At 37.5% G+C, this 18920-nt stretch overlaps 1 protein-coding gene across 1 annotated transcript in view; it reads right to left on the bottom strand.

The window, feature by feature from the left end:
• CD81 (CD81 molecule) overlaps positions 1–18920 on the bottom strand; it is a 1063451-nt gene that overhangs the window by 369220 nt on the left and 675311 nt on the right. Inside the window, exon 3 of the mRNA XM_044082753.1 lies at positions 6046–6143. Within this exon, the coding sequence (XP_043938688.1) occupies positions 6046–6143 (98 nt within the window). The remainder of the gene's footprint in view (positions 1–6045; positions 6144–18920) is intronic.

Here is an 18920-nt window from a genome sequence, read left to right as displayed (position 1 = left end):
TACGAAGAGCACTTTTGGCTGACATCAAAGATTGAAACAATACTAATTTCATGAAATTTAATCGTACTTTGACTTAGGAATGGGGTCTATTCCCATCATGGTGTTAGAAACCCAAAAGATTTGGAGAAATTAAAAAGGGAGTAGCCACACCAGTTATGTACTGAACAACAACTGGTCATACTCAACAATCCTGCAAAGTCCCTGGGTAATTCCTTATTTCTTAAATGAAACCCCTGCTTCACCACATCCCTTTCTACTTTGAACTGTAACTTTCTGCCTAACTTACCTTTAAGAACTTAAACTGTGTAGCTGTAAAATATCCCTTCAAGTCCAGTAATCGTAAACCTCCTTGTTCTATATGAAGGATTAGATTATCCCACTTGACTCTTGCCCTCTTCCCCTCCTTGATAAAATCTTTCAATTCTTTATTAATTACTGTCTACAACTTTTCTCCCAGATGATAAAAATGTAAATGACTTGTGTACAAAACTAAAGGGACTAAAAACATTTTTACTGCTTGCATCTTGCTTTTCATAGCCATAGGTAACAGCTTCCAGTTTCTCAGTTTTGGTATTATCTTTAGTCTCTTCCCACGTATCCTTAGCTGCCATAACAGAATCTATTTTAACCCATACTCCTAAATACTTCATTTTATCTAGTCCCCATAAATATGGGTATTGCTGAACCAGTTCATGTGTGGGTACACAGTTTACAGCTATAGCCTTTGTTTTAGCTTCATTAATTTTATATCCTGATAAAAATGGAACTGTCTCAGAATGTTCCACCAACACTGAGATGTGCCTTTTTAGTTTTGTCTCACACAAAATAATATTATCTGCAAATAAATGCAACTTTTCTTGAATACGGTACCAATTATATGCTTGGACTTCTGAGTCCCTTATTTTCTTTGCCAATGGTTCTAAATACAAAACAAAGTGAAGAGAGGACACCCGTGCATGGTTCCTCTGTTCAGGCACAACCTACCGGAAAGGAACCCTTCCACATTAATTTCTGCCTCCAGTACTGGATATATCCTCCTAATTTACATTATTATTGTATCAAAAAATGCAATTGCTTCCACTGCCCTACTCATAAAATCCAAACTTTTGTACAAAACTTCTTGAGTTGCCTTTTGCTCAGAACTGCAAATGGATATTTTCCTTGGATACCACACATGTACCATCTGAAGAAAAATATCCCCATGTAGTATCCACTTCTATAAGCCTGACCCCAACCTAATCATTGGCCTGACACTGAATCTAGAGGAGATGTAAACTGCTACTAGCATCATCGGGGAATGTGGTGCTTTCTCTCTCAGACAGCCATGGTCAGCCTGCACAAGAGGTATTTACTGGGTTCCTCCTTGCTTATACAATGATCAGAGTTGTCACCCGCTAGACATCTTTTTCCCTATTTGTTTTGGAAGTCAAATGCCTGCACAAAGGCCATCACTTCTTATCAGACTAGAGAGATTTTTTTTCCTTTGGCCTGCTGTCCACAATCCTTGTACCATAACATTCTGTGAGTATGTCCTTCAGGCCAAATCTGAACAATCTGTAATTAGGGCCTGATTGTGGGTTTCCAAAGTGACGGGCCCCTTCAGGTTCCGTCTGATCAGAGTTGTCCACCACAAAAATTTATGCAACATGCAGGGTATGATAAGAATAATGTCTTCTACTGACTGTGTGTGTCAATTCCAAATGAATCTTAGACAACACTGGATATTATAATCCTCTTGTGCATTTTTGTCAGAGTCACAGTAGGGTAAATTTCGTCTGCAATGCACTTAGAAATGTTAAATGGTGCTATCTGCATTCATTATTTATAGAAACAATTTCTCAGACATCCTTAGTTACACAAAATGCTTCACATCAATTGAATCCTGACTAAATAATGCACAGCCCCTGTTAAACCCCCCAAAATCTAAACTTCTACTATTCTCTTCAAAACCGCCAGATATAGACTTCAAAATTATCTCTAAAGATAGTACAGAAATGGAAACAGTGAAAACAGCTAAATTGCTAGGCATAACAATAGATGACAAACTGACTTTTGAACCACATATTCTCAATGCAATAAAGAAAACACACTTTAAATTAGGCAAACTTTATCGTCATAAACTTTACCTGGACAACCATACCAAAACAAAACTTGCCAGTACCTTACTCATCCCTTCCCTCCTATTAGGTAGTGGCATTTTTAATAACCTCCAAGTAATAAACTAGAATATTGCTATTATAAAATAGCTAAATTTGCCTCAGGAAAGCCTAACCAAACACGCCATTGCCAAGCTATTAAAGAAGTGAACTGGCTCGAGTTTTCCCACCATCTCTTTTATACCCAACTAACTTTAGCCCACAAACCAATTTTCAAACAAAACTCTTGCCCAGCACTCAGCTCCATCCTACAAGCATATACTCCTAAGAGAACATTAAGATCCTTAGACAAACAACTAACTATAACCAAACTCAACAAAAGAGTCGGACAATGTCTGTACTCCCATAGCATTGTTAAACTTTGGAATGCCTTCCCCTCCCAAATAACTCAAACTGACTGTATAAAAACCTTTAAATCAGCACTAAAACTGCATTACCTAAACAACCCCTCTTGCCCCTGCCAAACAAACAAGCCCCCTTAAAACTGTCCCTTAACTAATTCCTATTATGAAGGGTTCTAATGGCAGGTCCTAAAAAGTTTCAGCCTTGGGTTCAAGCAGCACATTTTTCACAAACACATACTATATATGATACTGTTGCATATGTATGCTATGCTGCACAAGTAACTTCTTACTAGTGCATTGTGATGCTTAAAGAGTAGTAATGTAAACGCTGTGCTGTACTGTAATGCACATCTCTGCTTTCATGCATGTATCCTTGATTATTTATGTTAATTTTGAATACTTTTTAATACTTTGTAATACTTGCAATAGTTTGTAATATGGTGGTGCAGCGGTTAGCATTGTCGCCTCACAGCAAGAGGTTCTCCCGTTCGATTCCCGGACTTGTGTGTGGAGTCTGCATGTCCTCCCCGTAGTCGAGTGACGTTACAGACATGCAGGTAGGTGCGTGTGTGAATGGGCGTGCCTTCTTTGAAGGTTGGGCATCGGGCTGGCAACTCGGCACCGTAAAAATCCACTGCCAATCATTAGCGGATGGGAGTTCCGCTGTGGCGACCCCTAACCGGGAAAAGCCGAAAGACCTTTCCTTTGTAATATATTGTGGAGCTTTTCTTCCCAGGTCTCCACTGAAAATGGGTTTCTGACCCAGTGGACTTTCCCGGTCAACAAATGTCAATAACAATAAATAAAATAAATAAACAAATAAACAAACTACGACACACAACAGATGCAGTGAGACTGATGCTTATAATGTGAACTGGGAAACAAAAAAACAAGAAAAATGTAATATGGTATAGGTGGACATCAGTCTTGTACTGGCAGCTTACATCCTTAATTATTTAATGCTTGCCATACCTACAGAGGGGAGTGGTACTAAGGTCTGAAGTTGGCTGGATGTCTGACCTACTGCCGCTGATGCTTCACTAGTGGGAATTAGTGCAACTGTTATCTAAACAAAGAGATTCATGCAGTTACTGCGGCATTATACATTGTGTGCAACCAGGGTATGGAGAAACTGATACACAAACCCAAACCGATGATATGAGTACAAGCATACCCTTTTTAAAGATCTGGGCTTGTGCAGGAGATGCAAAGCAGTCATTTTTCAAAAGGAATATTTGTTAATCAGGCATGAGATTTAACACAATCATCTCAATGACAAATCATGCTTTACTTACAAACTACTGCTTAAAATCTCAGCTAAAAGTAGTATACAGGAAATGCATTAAAATACACTTGCTTTGTAAGGTTTCCTAATTACTTGGTGGAAACAGATGTTATCTAAGCTTTCAAAACAGAGAGAAAATATTTCCATAATCCCAAGCATAACTGAAGTCACATACACTGATTACATTCCCAGCCATTATACAAACTGGGTGTGAGGGCGAGAGCTACATAAGATGCTATGACCTGACCTCATGTCCCATTTTATTTCAAAACAATTAAGTTAGATGTTAACACTTACTACTGTTTCGGTATTTAAAGCAATGCTGGTAAAATATTAAAGACCCATGGAGAAGCTGTGTGAAACCAGAAAGCAGAAATTCTCTGTGTTCTAGCTACAGTGGCCTCCCACTGAGCTCTGTTTTAGATGATAAAACCCTGCAGGTCTGTTCTGTGTTTTACAGTCTATAATTATAGTATTTCACGTTATTATGTTTTATTTAGCTTTACAATATCCAGTATGGTAACTCAGATGGAAACAAAAAAAAAGAGGACAGGGAACTGTAGTGTATGCTAATAAAACCACAGGGAAAACAGCCATCTGACATGACCACATATGTATCTAACCTTGACAAACATGATTACACTTTTCCAGAGATTTTTGCTTTTTTTCTGTTTTATTTGTACTACTCGCCTTGGTTGTGCTTGGCTTTCTTACAGTTTGATAAAAGTTTTAAGATTCTACTCTTGCCATGGTAGTCAGTGTTGGTCCCAAACATGCCTGCTTCTTAGCCCGTGGAATGACCACAAGATGAAATCAGTGATTTTTTTTGGTAGTTAATCAGTTCAGAGTAATGGTGAGTGTGGAAGAGAGGTGAAGAAGAGAGTACGGGCAGGATGGAGTGGGTGGTGAAGAGTGTCAGGAGTGATTTGTGACAGATGAGTACCAGTAAGAGTGAAAGGGAAGGTCTACAAGAGGGTAGTGAGACCAGCTATGTTATACGGGTTGGAGACGGTGGCACTGACAAAAAGGCAGGAGTCAGAACTTGATGTGGCAGAGGTGAAGATGTTAAGATTTGAACTCGGTGTGACGAGGATGGACAGGATTAGGAATAAGTATATTAGAGGGTCAGCCCAGGTTGGAAGGTTTGGAGACAAAGCCAGAGAGGCAAGATTACGTTGGTTTGGACGTGCTGAGGAGGGATGCAGAGTATATATTGGGAAAAAAATGCTAAGGATGAAGCTGCCAGGTAACAGGAAAAGAGGAAGGCCTAAGATAAGGTTTATGGACGTGGTGAGAGAGGACATGCAGGTGGTTGGTGTGACAGAGCAAGATGCAGAAGACAGGAAGAAATGGAAACAGTTGATCCGCTGTGGTGACCCCTAACGGGAACAGCCGAAAGAAGAAGAAGAAGTTAATCAGATCATGAGTACCACCACATAATTAGAAATGAATACAGTCTCCATTAATATTTACATTCATTAGACCCTTCCCATTTTTCTGTTTTTTGATGCAGCTCTATGTGTTACCAATACACAATGCACGATGGAAAAGACCACACAATCTTTCCATACTATGATACAGTTTAACAGATGACCAGACACATTAATGCTCTATTTCATTGTCATGCCAGAAGGATGACATATATTCCTACTTCCACAGTTTCTTCAATTGAAGGAATAACATACAACCAAATGCAAAAAGCATTCTACATTGCAATTTTTAAAGAATCATTTGGACTAATGTTTCTCAGATGATCAGATTCATAAAGATGCTATACCATTTCCAAGAAATACATTTTATTTATAATGGCTAGGCAAACCCTATTATTTTTAATCTATTACTTAAACCAGACAAGCCCACTGAACTCAAGCACCTCTTTCCGGGGTGATCTGTGAGTAGTGTCTGGTTTTGTGACTTGCTCAGAGACACAAAGTCTGCAAAGAAAGGAAGAAATAAGTCAAATCCTGTACCCCTGACTATAGGAAGTATAACATTACCAACTCATATCCTTGATCCTCTGTGTTAACTGCCAGACAAGGTGCAGGGGTTACTAGGGATAGTGTTAGGGATATTAAAAACACTGGAGTTATAAATGTTGTGTGTTAGTCTTCATAGAAGACTGCGCAAAAGCAACACAAAAAAAACTTACATTAAAGGTGTCAAAAACTAACCCTACCCCAGCATGGATACAATGATAAAAACCCACCTCAGAACTTCATAGCAGTAACAATACTAAGCCCAAGCAGTATGAGTGACTTACAGTTCCCAGAAGGCACTGTGATTCTTGGATGGCACCGTAGCAGCCCAAGAAGCCAACAAACATCATCACAGCTCCAACTGCAATCAAAATGTAGACCCCTGTAAAAAAAAAAAAAAAAAAAAAAGACAGACTGTATTAGCTTTGAAATGTCACAACAGAGAGACATCTGAAGCTTTTATTTAGGAATATTTATGTCACTCACTCCTATAACAATGCAAACGTTAACATGGTTGACAAACGTAATATTTTCTATACGCTGAACGACAGAACATTACAGGCAAGCTAACATCTAATTTCACCAATATGATTTTCTTTACTCATTTTTCTAGTCTTTTAATACTTTTCCTTCCAAAACTATAACTGGCAAAATGTAACTTTAAAATAATACAGTAATGCTTTATGTATCATATTACATAAACAATACTAACAATGGATGGCGCTGCACCTTTCAGGTCTTACTTTATTCTGCTTGGCTTCTCCTCAATTATCAGTAACAGAAAATAGGAATTAATTGTACAACTAACAATAAAGATAATAATACTTAAAAGTCACTGCCCCTCTTGGCACCATTTAAAGGGAAACTTTTGTTACATTTAGTAAGACACGTGATTATAAAACTCATGTTTCAGATGTAAACTTTAAATGCAAGTGATAGTGTACAACACAATGCAATGTCCAGTAATTTTTTGGGGGCATCCAAGCATCACACAGGACTATCAAGCTACCCTCTCTCCTAGCCATCTTATTAACCACTGCATCTCCTCCAGATGACAGACCTACAAACTCATTCAATTCCTTCAGGCTGAGAGATGAGTGCCAGGCGAGGCAACATCATTCATGGTGTGGTCAACCATTTTCTTTCTAGCTCTAACTGCCCATCAACAGAACTTCCAGTTACAGTCCTGGGGTAACATGGACATAGCACAAGATTGCCAATCATTTCCACCAGTAATGCAAACCTGCAGAAGTCCGCACCCTCCCCAGTATAAACACCTCCATCTCTTCCTTAGTCTCCAATAAAGAACTTGTCCAGAGAGCTCATTCATGGATATATTCCCCTTCCCCTCCTAGGAGAGGTGAGCATGCACAGTCTCTTTAATCCTACACTAGCCTACTACACCCCAGTTCCACAATTGCTGTCTGAATCCCAGTCATAGGGTCATAGTCAGAGCTTTATAATTCTATGCCACAGAGACTACAGTATCCAGTAAGAATGTAGGTCTCGGCAGTTCTGCTCTGTTATTTATGTGATAGCGTTCTGATTTTAATCTACATCCTCAGTAGATACATTAAAACTGTACCATTATCAAAAAGGTATGCTCTTCACGTACCCTTATACATACGTCTGTAACCACCACATCATCTTGCAAACAATAAGGCTCACATTTCGTGTTTTTCAGTTACTGTTTCACTTACTATCTATTACAAACCACACACTGATAAGTAGGCATCATGCCTGTGACACTGACAAACCCATTTCAAATAAGCCCAACATGTGGGAGGGGTTGATCATTTACTTCTGTGTTGTCCCTCGAGAATACAGCAATGCCAGAATACAGAATTTATGGTTGCTCACAGCCAAAAAAAAAAAAAAACAGAAATAGAACTGCATTGTCACATGCAAAGGTCAAATATCTGTCTTTTTATGTGAGCAGATATATATATATATATATATATATATATATATATATATATATATATATATATATATATATATATATATATCTACACACACACACACACACACACACACACACACACACACACACACTCACACTCACAGGAGACAGAGTGTACTACAAGATTAGAATACAGCAAAAGTAAATGCTAAGAAAAGTGAAAGCAAATGCTTTTGCTTTAGATTTTCTGGTTCTTCTCTACACTTATATTCATATTTTTTACTTTATACTTCTTAATAGTAAGGAGATGGTGTACCTCTTAACCCCTAACTTCAACCCTTCTGTTTAATAGTGTATGCAAAAAGGTTTAATGGGCACTAGTGCCCACTTAGAAAGCATAACACAGAATCCTGAACACAATGACACATTATCACTAACATAATATGTACATTTTCTGTCTGTTTGCTGCAGGTGCATACAGAAACAGCCCAAGAGTGTTGGTCTGAAGAATAGAGAGAATTTAAAGGTCTTCTCTTCCTGCCAATGGGATGTTGATGAAGACCCAATAGTGCTGACCACCGGCACAGTTTGGAGGGAAGGCTGTTTGATCAGGCAGTTAAAAAGATGACATGGGAAGAAAGCTTTATGCACATACATGGCACAGTGAGATATACTGATGCCTTGCTCCACTGTTCCTTACTTCTTGCACCCACATTAGGAAGCAGCTTTAGCTAAAGGATGCTGGAAATTCTGACCCCCCTCTACTGATAAAAGGCAAAGAACTCTGTCCACTTAACTGATCCATAGTGGAAATGAAGGTATAAATTATCACTATCAAGGTTTAATTTTTTGCCACAACAACCCCTTGTCGAATAATAAAATGTAAGTAGATAAATAGTCAGAGACAAAGCAAATTGATATTTTTTCATCACCAAGATCTTGCCATAATTTTACCCTTCTACTTGTATCTGTTTATCAGCCACCAGAAATAATGCAGCAATTGCTTTAGTGAATATATGGTCAGTGCTTACCACAAGAAAATGCTCTGTGAATTCCAAGTCTCTTCTAGCGATGAGTGTTATGATGTTTTGTAGCAAATTATTACAGCCTAACAAACGCAGCCAGCTGATTTTGTATGAATTTGTGCTGTTGCTTTTCAGAGATCAGCAATCCAAGTTGTAAATTAAAAAGGATACCGATGCCCAAGTATTTTCACACATACTATGGCACCATAAACTCAATGTATAAAAGCACTTATGTACTGGCCTTTAATACTGATTCGTTTACAGCAGAGCTTACCTGCATAATGTTTTCAAAGTCTGTACCTTATTAAAGAGGAAATTAACTAATGTTGGCTGAGTACTATATATTAAATAAATATCAAACAATGACCAAAATGTAAAACAGAATACTTGTTTTACATACTGCGCATAACCTTCAAAATCCTCTTTATTCACTAGTGATTTTTTTTTTTCCTGGAAACAAGCCCTTTGGACTGTCTTGAAATAAGTCTTTATACAAGTGTGTGGACTATCTTTTTCAGTACTTTTCCCATCATCATAAAGAATCTCAAAGCAGCGTGCATTTCCTAAGCAGGAAGTGAAAAGGTCTGATCTTTGGCTTTACGAAGCCAAAATACAGTTATCACTTACCGAAGTAAACATACACAAAACTATAATGGCTTTATACAGGGGAAACTATATTGACAAGACTGAAGCAAGACAAGGGTAGTAAAGCATCAGATTACAGTTTATTTGACTTCGATTAAGGTCTACATATCACATTGTATACCATGGAGCAGCCTGCTTACAAGTGTGTTTGTGTGTGTCTATAGATATAGACATATACAGATGCATACATCTCTCTCTCTCTCTCTATATATATATATATATATATATATATATATATATATATATATATATATATATATATATATATATAAATAAGTGTGCATGCTTGACACCCAGTAAGTCGATGTCATAATGTCAAAATCACCAATATCAACACATACTCTCTATGCTCCGGTGAGTGCCCAGGAGTGGACTAAACGAACTGCAACTGCCTTTGCAGGGGGAAGCCCAGAACCCCTGTTAATTACACATATATAGATATACACATTTATACATATGCGTGTGTATATATATATATATATATATATATATATATAGAGAGAGAGAGAGAGAGAGAGAGACACTAAATCCAGCATTGCACAATCTCCAGGGGAAGGAAATATTCCCTACTCAAGACTGCTGATCTCACACACATGTCAACGGCAACCAAATGGTGTCGTCCTACTGGATGTTGGGACACTGCCCATCAAATCCAGTGCACAGTATAAAAAATATATATATATATATATATATATATATATATATATATATATATATATATATATATATTTACACACACACACACACACACACACACACACACATATATATTAAACACAGAACTTGAAGTTAGCCTTTGGGACTGTCAATGCTCTAGTCAAGAAAGTAACTCCAAGTCTGCATTTTTAGTTTTGTCAGCTAACCTTTAGGATCTTGTTCTTTTATGTGGATTTCCAAAGTTTTTATAAAATCATTAATTTGTTGAATTTTATATCATTGCTGTTAAAATACTCTTTACGTTTTTATACCTTTCTGCATTGCTGTTACTGAATCATACATTATCTTTGTTTATTATAATGAAAATGAATGAGCATATATTTGACACCAAAAGTTTGTAAAATAAGTACTCAGTTTTGTAGCAGCCTGCATACCTCTGTATTTCAATACTTATTAGGTGTCGAGAAAAATGTATAAACTGTCAGATAAATAGGGCAGGTAGCTTATCCAGTAGGAAAGGATACGGGTCGATTAAATGAACAAAACTGCCACCAAAAAATGCTTGTGGTTCAAGTCTAACCATCGTATTTAGGAATGATTCCACTGGACACAGGTGTACATTCTTACCTTGTCTTTTTAAGGAAACATCAAAGCACCTGACAAGATTTTTCTCAGGTTTTTGTAGTCAGATGACAGACAAACCTTTAACACAATGTACCTCTTACAAGGGTAAATACAGCACAGCGGTCATTAAATCATACCCTTTTTTCTGATGCACAACCTGTAAGCCATTCTTTGCATAACAATAGATGGAAAAGAAGTTATTATCCTATCAAATAACACAACACTGTTCTCTACACATTTAGAATCTTAATAATTCTGTAACTTTTCCTCTGTTCTAAATAATCATCTAAGGCACGTGAAAAATGAGCAATTAAGAACCTTTTGCTGTTGCTACCTATGGCAGTAAAGTGTTAAGGTTTATAGACAGACAGACACACACATACACACACACAGGCTGCACATCATAAAATTATATGGAATAATTTAAAAGCAGTTTTACTCTGACTTCATCAACTTTGAATTATTGTAGTCTTTCATTTTCACTGTGTCTTTTTTAATACAATGGTTTGCTGCTAAAACCTGGATGAATAAAGTGCTTTTGTCCTTCTACTTGTAACATGTATGTGTTCTGAAGTAGTGACTGTGGAAATTCCTTTTTCCATTACACCTTAACACACCTGCTTAAGAAAATATAGCAGACCAGTGACCAGACTCTCTTTTGATATTCATCCATTAGTAAAACACAAAAATAGGGCTTTGTGCCCAGATGAACTTTAGCAGTAAACAAAAAAGAACAAAACAAACAAAAAAAAAAAACAAAATCTGATCACTTATTCGACAAAAAACACTTGATCAACCTTGCATCAGCTTCTTCTGCTATGATGATGCAGTACACATTCCACTCTAAGAAAAACAGCACAGATTTTAATATGGGGGAAAGAAAGCCTGTAAGCAGTATTATTCAGGATTATAATGCATGAATGAAGAAGGAAAATATATATGCATGCATGCAGCAAGTCTTACAGGAAGCAGCTAATAAATTATTCATTTTTCTTCTAGGGAACGGATTAGTTACCTGTATCAGATCAGAATGTTAAATGCTTTGCCTAAAGGGGGATAGATGTGAGAATTTTCCAGCTGAATACCAAAATAAAGATGGTCTCTTTTTTGAGTTCTTCCCCAATACTTTTGCATTTACATCCTTTCGGATATAACCAAATGATTGCAACATACTTAGTTCAGTTTAAATCTCTGAACTCATTGAAGAGTAACCAGTCACTAAGTTCTCAGAAGATAACAAATTTGTATTAGTGCTGAAAAGATGAGGAATCTATGGGTTTATTCCCACACTAGGTACATGGATTTATGTACAAGTACTGCCACTTCATTGTGGCACTTGGTGGAAGGGAAGTTGGTATGTTTCTGAGGTGCTGTTATTTGGATTAGACATTAAACTGCGATCCTGTTGGTGTCTTAGATGGATGTTAAAAATCTCATGGCATTTATCAAAAAGAGAAGGTGAATTTCTACAGTGTTGTGGCCAAATTTCCCCCAAAAATAAAAAGTTGGTGTTGGGACAGAGTGGATAATTTTCATTTATTTCAGTTTTTTTATTTGTTAGCAGAGTAATTGTGCTAGTTCAATGTCCCTTTTCGGTCATGATCTAAGCCACAAGGTAAAGATGTGGCAAAACAACAAAGAATAAATACAGCATCCAAAATGCATACAAGCAAGCAGAACTGATACAGTCATCGGCCTACAAATAAATGCAATGCAAACTAAAATAATAAAGCAATAAAATAAATATAGTAATGGCAGGAATATGGTTTACGATACCAATACACATACAAATGGATGCGAGGGTCAGCAAAAGAGCACAATATGAAATCACAGCATCTCATCCAAAGGAATACATAAAGCATTTATTAGGTCTAGGAGATACTAACTGAACAGTTTAAAATACAAGTACATTTAAAGATGGATTGGACCCACTGACATTAACCACATTATGTAGAAATTTCCCAGAAAATTATATTATTTATTACAGTTCAGCAAACCTTGTGAGACTTGAGATGTTACAGGATGTAATCCAATCAGATATAGAAAGGGTACGTTTTTTAAACCAGCATTTCTGTATACAATCACAAGAGAAATATGGCTCTGAAAACTGACTTTCATAATTGCCTTTTTTGAACTCAACTGGTTTTAATGCTTAAAACACAGTCATGTTAGCTGGTCTCTCAAGAGCAGATGTTCTCTTTATGATCACCCCTGAGTAACTGTGGCCACTTAACTCCTGTCTGTGGATGGTGCTTCATGTCTGACCTAATAGAGTTGAATAGAGAGCCCATCCATCACTGGTCATCACTGTTAGCAAGGGATTGTATTCCCCATAACTGGAAGGCCCACTCTGTAATTTTCTGGCAGGTGCCAGCCTGCAGTTTCTTAGCATGGAGAGCCACACACACATGTGAGAATACACACACATACATCCACCCACAGGTAAGTTCAAACAGAAAATTGCTGACAACTGGCAATCCAAGTACAAAGTATCTAGCAATCACTAGGCAGCAATGATACACTGGAGGAATCTGATAATCTTCCCTGGAATGGGATATTAGGCTTTGGGCCACTCACCCCCCCCAATCACACTTGTAACCGACTCAGATTTCTTATCATACATAGATCACAGGGTTTCTCCTGTTATGTGAGTTTTGTAACTACAGTGGTTTTCAGAAACACACACACTTTGAATCAAATTGGCAGTACAACTCCTCAGCTTGTTATATGTTTCCCAATACCTATGAACATTCATAGCATAATATCAAACACCTCTTTTTCTTCAAATGCATGAGTTGCTTGTATTCTGAAGAGAATACACAACTCACCCCTACTGCTGTCTGTCACAGATGTGTTGAAGAGACTGCCAAAAAAAAAATTGCTTGCACTTACAAGACATTCAGCTGCCAGGCAGAGAATCTGCTGAGCTGCTGATGGTGGGGCTTGGCACTAACATATACATATACACTTTTTTTTAAAGTACACTGACTATTTATTTGCTACAGTCACATCTGCCCAGGTTTGTCAGAAAATTAAAAAGTTATAATCTCACAAAAGAAGATGTTTCCCTCTTTTGATCTGGATTGCCAAAATATTTCTCTGCCCCTCTTTTTGGTACTGGTCCCAGGGATTCTCCACCCTGCTCTAAACATTTAAATAAGGTTTTGAATCTGTCAATATTTTGCAAATAATTTCTGCAGTGTTTATCATTTTAGTGTTCTGGGAAAGGATAACAATGCAATTTCTCTGCTTTATCAGAAGTTAATAAAAATGCAGGTTTTATCATCTGCAAACAGATATTCTTAATCTACGCAGCTTTTAATTTGCCTTATTGCAAAGAATCAGTTTCAGTACATTAGTGGAAGTACTATCAATGCTTTCAGATTAAATATATTCTGTCTCTGCTAAGCAGGCACCCAACATTCAACATACAGTTACAAAATGATGACAGTATTGCACTTAACCTGCTAACAATATTATATAAATGCAATTGCTACCACAGTTCTCTTTTTTTTTGGCACATAATCACTCTCTCCTGACCCATGTGCCTTGTTGCCCTATGCTCACAAGTGGTGGTAAAACGTACTTACTAGTACATATGTTCTACTGCTGTTGGGAACAAAAGCCAGACAATTCTGTTATCCAAATGAAGATAAGTCAGACACTACTACAAACATAATTAGCACATTTATAAAAGTTTAAGGGTATCAACAACATGCATTCTGCTTTAAAAAAACTAAGAAATGTAATGTTAAAGCCAAGACCCATATTTGTTAAAGGATGTATGTGTCTTAACTACACTTTACAGTTTGTAAAGCCAGCAACATTATGAAATGTTATGAAAGCTTCAACAGACTTTGCTTTGCCGAAAGGGCAAAATCATTTATATGAAAATATATTTATAGGGGACGGAGAGAGGGAGGTTTGTCATAATGGTTAATGTCTTAACCCCAAAGATAAAAGATACAGGTTTTGATTTCTGACCTCTGGTTAAAGGCTAGTCTTGTAATAGTCTGCAGATCGATAGCCTAACATTTACCTATAAACCTAAATGAGTAACTCCATGGGAAATGGTGGACAACTATGGACTATTGACAAAACTCATCTAAGCCTGGCAAAATGTACAGTTTTGCTCTCCCTTTCTAGCACCTATCCTGCACATGTTCAGAATGGGAAGCAAGTAAAGACCTGCCACACTGAGACAAACAAGATTGCCCTTGTATGAAAATTAATTAAATCATCCAGAATGGACCTGGCATTGATTCACAGTCCTGGTACTGAAAGAGCTATCTGGGGCTGAAAAACGACTGAAGACCTGACTCTGCATATTTCTCTCCGGATGAAAAAAGAGTGGTACGTGTCAGGGAACATGTCTGTTGAGCTATTCAATGAAAACTGGAGAGCCAATGGAAACCTCTGCCTCAACAGGGGTTGGAGCATAAGCAGATCATATCATCTGCATAATGTCCACTGCATGACCACCCCAGAGGTGTTACTGGGCATATGCTGGAAACACACAGTGTAAAACCCTGATCCCTTGTGCTCATAACAGCACCACTGTTAAGTCCTCCGGCTCTCAACCCTAGGTGAACAAAAGGACAGTAGGGTTTTTGCACCTTGAGGAAGGAATGAGTCAGTACAGCAGTATGCAGGAAAGTTCAGTGGTCAGATGGGAGGCTACAGCAAATAAAATCCACCTGTTTCTGGATTAACTGCCTAAATTCTTAGCAGTCTGTCTCCAGCGCCACTGTGATGTGAGATACCATATACTGATGTAGCTTTGTGGGTTAAAACATTTTCTCTAAATGAGATGCCTAATTTAATGGTTACTCAGTGGGTACATTTACAATAAAGTTTTAAAAGACACCTGTTAGGGGAATATGACAAATTTAAAAAAATGGGGTACAGCACAAGCAGCAATTATTATGCTGATTCTCTCAGAATATCAAAGTTTACTGCACTAACTAATCCAAAAGAATGGATAAGCAAAACATGGGCTCTATGTGCAAGATTCCATGAAAGAGAGACTTTTTATCCTAGAAATGTTTTCCCAGCCACAGGCATAATATTTTGGTACTCTCTACATAAACTCTGACAAAAAACTGTACAAGCAAATGCTTAAACGCAATAATGTATATGGTTTCTTCTCAGACAAGCAACATGGTTTAAGAAATGTTCTTAGCACTACTATCAGCAAAAGACACAATCTGTGGAAATTAATTGATATGACTAGAGCATTTTAAACTGTAAACCACAGACTAATCATCACCAACTACAAAAACTTAACTTTGGCTCTAATGCAATAAAATGATTCTAAAGCTATCCTGAAAACAGGACATTTCAGATCCTTTAAATAATCAACTTTCAACAAATGGTAAACTCAATACAAGTGTCACACAGGGATCAGTTCTAGGGCCCTTTCTGTTTTCATTATTTATTAGTAATCTCACAGACACTATCCATCACTGAACATATTACGTCTAGAATCACATATCCCCCAATAGCTTACAAAAACAATCTCAGCAGTCCTTCCCAACCTCTGCACCTGGACAGAGAACAACCTACTTGGTAACCATAAAAAAAAATATGATCTCTTCTCCATCCCTAAAAAATTTACAAAACTACCACTTTACAATGACTGGCAACCAAAACAGGAAAAAATGTCCAGCAAGAAGACGACCACTTCCAAATGAACCACCACACTTTATTCACATTAAACGCTTTCCCCTCCAGTGAAGAGGCTTCATCAGAACAATTTACTACACACCCAAGTGTAAAAGTCGACAAGTAGTCAAGTTTAAGAATACTAGCAATACTAATCGTCTCATTGATGCCTGGATACTGAGTGGCACTGAATATCAATTGCTACTTCAGTTCCAGCACATCCAAATGGATGTCTAGGATACTTCCCTGCTCATCCTTAACCAACTGTTGTACAACCAGAAATTTAAACCCATGACCTGGGTTATCTTTTATATACCTATAAGAGCACTAGTAATTCTATAGTGTCTTACATCCCCTACGTGTTTACCAATCCTAAGTTTAAATTTTCTACTTGTAAGACACTGTAGAATTACTAGTGCTCTTTATAGGCATATAAAAAATAACCCAGGTTGACATTTTTTATTAACATGTGCAACACTATTTTAGAATTGGACAGGAACAAACCACTTGCTGACAAACAGGATAAACGCCCAGTGCTCCAGAAAAACTTGAATAATATTAATGAAACCAAAAGGAGCAACTAGGCTGATGCAGAGTCACAAGTAGAAATGAAAGGCAAAATCCTCAGGTTAAAATCCAAATGAAAGGCAAAATCCTCAGGTTAAAATCCAACTTTAATTCCACTGCAGGTCAGATAAGCGCTTTCACTCATTCATTTGAGCTTGTTGGATTTTAACCTGAGGATTTTGCCTTTCATTTGGATTTTAACCTGAGGATTTTGCCTTTCATTTCTACTTGTGACTCTGCATCAGCCTAGTTGCTCCTTTTGGTTTCATTAATATTATTCAAGTTTTTCTGGAGCACTGGGCGTTTATCCTGTTTGCCAGCAAGTGGTTTGTTCCTGTCCAATTCTAAAATAGTGTTGCACATGTTAATAAAAAATGTCAACCTGGGTTATTTTTTATATGCCTATAAAGAGCACCAGTAATTCTACAGTGTCTTACAAGTTTGCAAGGATTCGTGGAGTTTTCTGGGTGAAATCAATGACATCTCATTCAACCCAAAATATCTCCTTCTTACGGTAGACGTGAAGGACCTTTACACGGTGATCCCACACAATTTGGGACTTGAGTGGATAAGGAAGTTTTTATGCGTGAGAAAAGTTAATGATAATACCATCTGCCTGGTTGAGACACTCTTAGAAATGATTCTAGGTTCCAACTTTTTTGGTTTTGAAGAGCACACTTATATTCAGACGTCAGGGGTGGCGATGGGCTCACCCTGTGGAGGGGCCTATGCCAATTGCATTATGGCTCATTGGGAGAACACCTTACTTTTCCATAACCCTGATTTTAAGAGAAACGTCGCCTGGTACACTAGGTACCAGGACGACATGTTCTTCCTATGGAAAGGAGTTCCAGAAGACATTCCCCTTTTTATTGCCACCATTTCCAGATTAACTCACTTTTTGGAGTTTACCTTTGAGTTTCATGACACTTATATTAGTTTCTTAGACATTTTGTTATACAAGGACAAGGTGAACTCGAGGTTTACAAGTAGAATTTACAGGAAGCCAACATATTCTAATGGCTTCCTACATTTTTCCAGCTGACATCCGTACCATCAAAAGCGAGCTGTAGTAAAAGGGCAGATGGTACGAGCGGCTAGGATGGTCACGGATGAGGCTGATTTTGTGGATGAATGTAATAACCTGTCCGAAATGTTTTTGAACAGAGGGTACCCTCACAAACTGGTGAGTGAGATAACGGAGGAAGTAGTCTCTAAGCGCAGTGCAGGGTATTTTCATCCTATTTTAGGTTTCCAGTTAACATCTATAGGTGATGTTGAGGCTGATAGCATGCGAAAGGGAAACCTTATTGGTACAAATTGTCAACACAACATGAGGTTTTTGTGCACATTTTCTATAGATCATCTTTTTATTAAGGACATTTTGTGCAAAAATTGGAGAATTTTGTCAAGTGACAGGGATTTTCATGACCAGTTTGAAGTACCTCCAGCAATCACATTTAGAAGAGGAGTCAACCTAAAAACCCTTTTGCAAGCTGGAAAACCGAAGCTGAGAACATCGGCCTTTAGTATGGGTAAATGTGGCTTTTGTAAACAATGTAGATTTATAAAAGAGGGATCTTCTGTCAAAATTAATAACATTGAATATAAAGTGAAAGGTAAATACAATTGCAATTCTAGAGCAATTGTTTATGTGGCAAACTGTAATTTATGTCAGGCCTTCTACATCGGTAAGACCGAGCGTAGGTTAAAACAGCGTATGTATGAACATAACTACGCTATTTCTAAGAAGGAACCTACTAATGCTTTAGCTTGCCACATTATTAAACATCCAAGCCACCAGTTTCAATTTTTTGTACTGAAACAGGTGGATGATGCCCCACGTATAGGTCCTTGGCAGATTCAACCTGAAATGGAGGAGCTGTTTTGGCAAATAAGGACTGCAACCCATTTTTCTCCAGGTTTAAATGAACAAATCTCCATATCATGTATTTTGAGGAAATTAGCATTAAAAAGATAGCTATAAGGAGATGATATTTAGTTAGTTAGTAATTTTGTCATTTAGTGAACACATTTTTTGGAACTACATCCTTTTAGATATTGGATGTAATTT

This window comes from Protopterus annectens, chromosome 9.part0 (genome assembly GCF_019279795.1).
Source record: "Protopterus annectens isolate FY-2018-M chromosome 9.part0, PAN1.0, whole genome shotgun sequence".
Classification (NCBI taxonomy): Eukaryota; Metazoa; Chordata; order Ceratodontiformes; family Protopteridae; genus Protopterus; species Protopterus annectens.
This window is presented reverse-complemented; position numbering and strand designations above follow the sequence as displayed.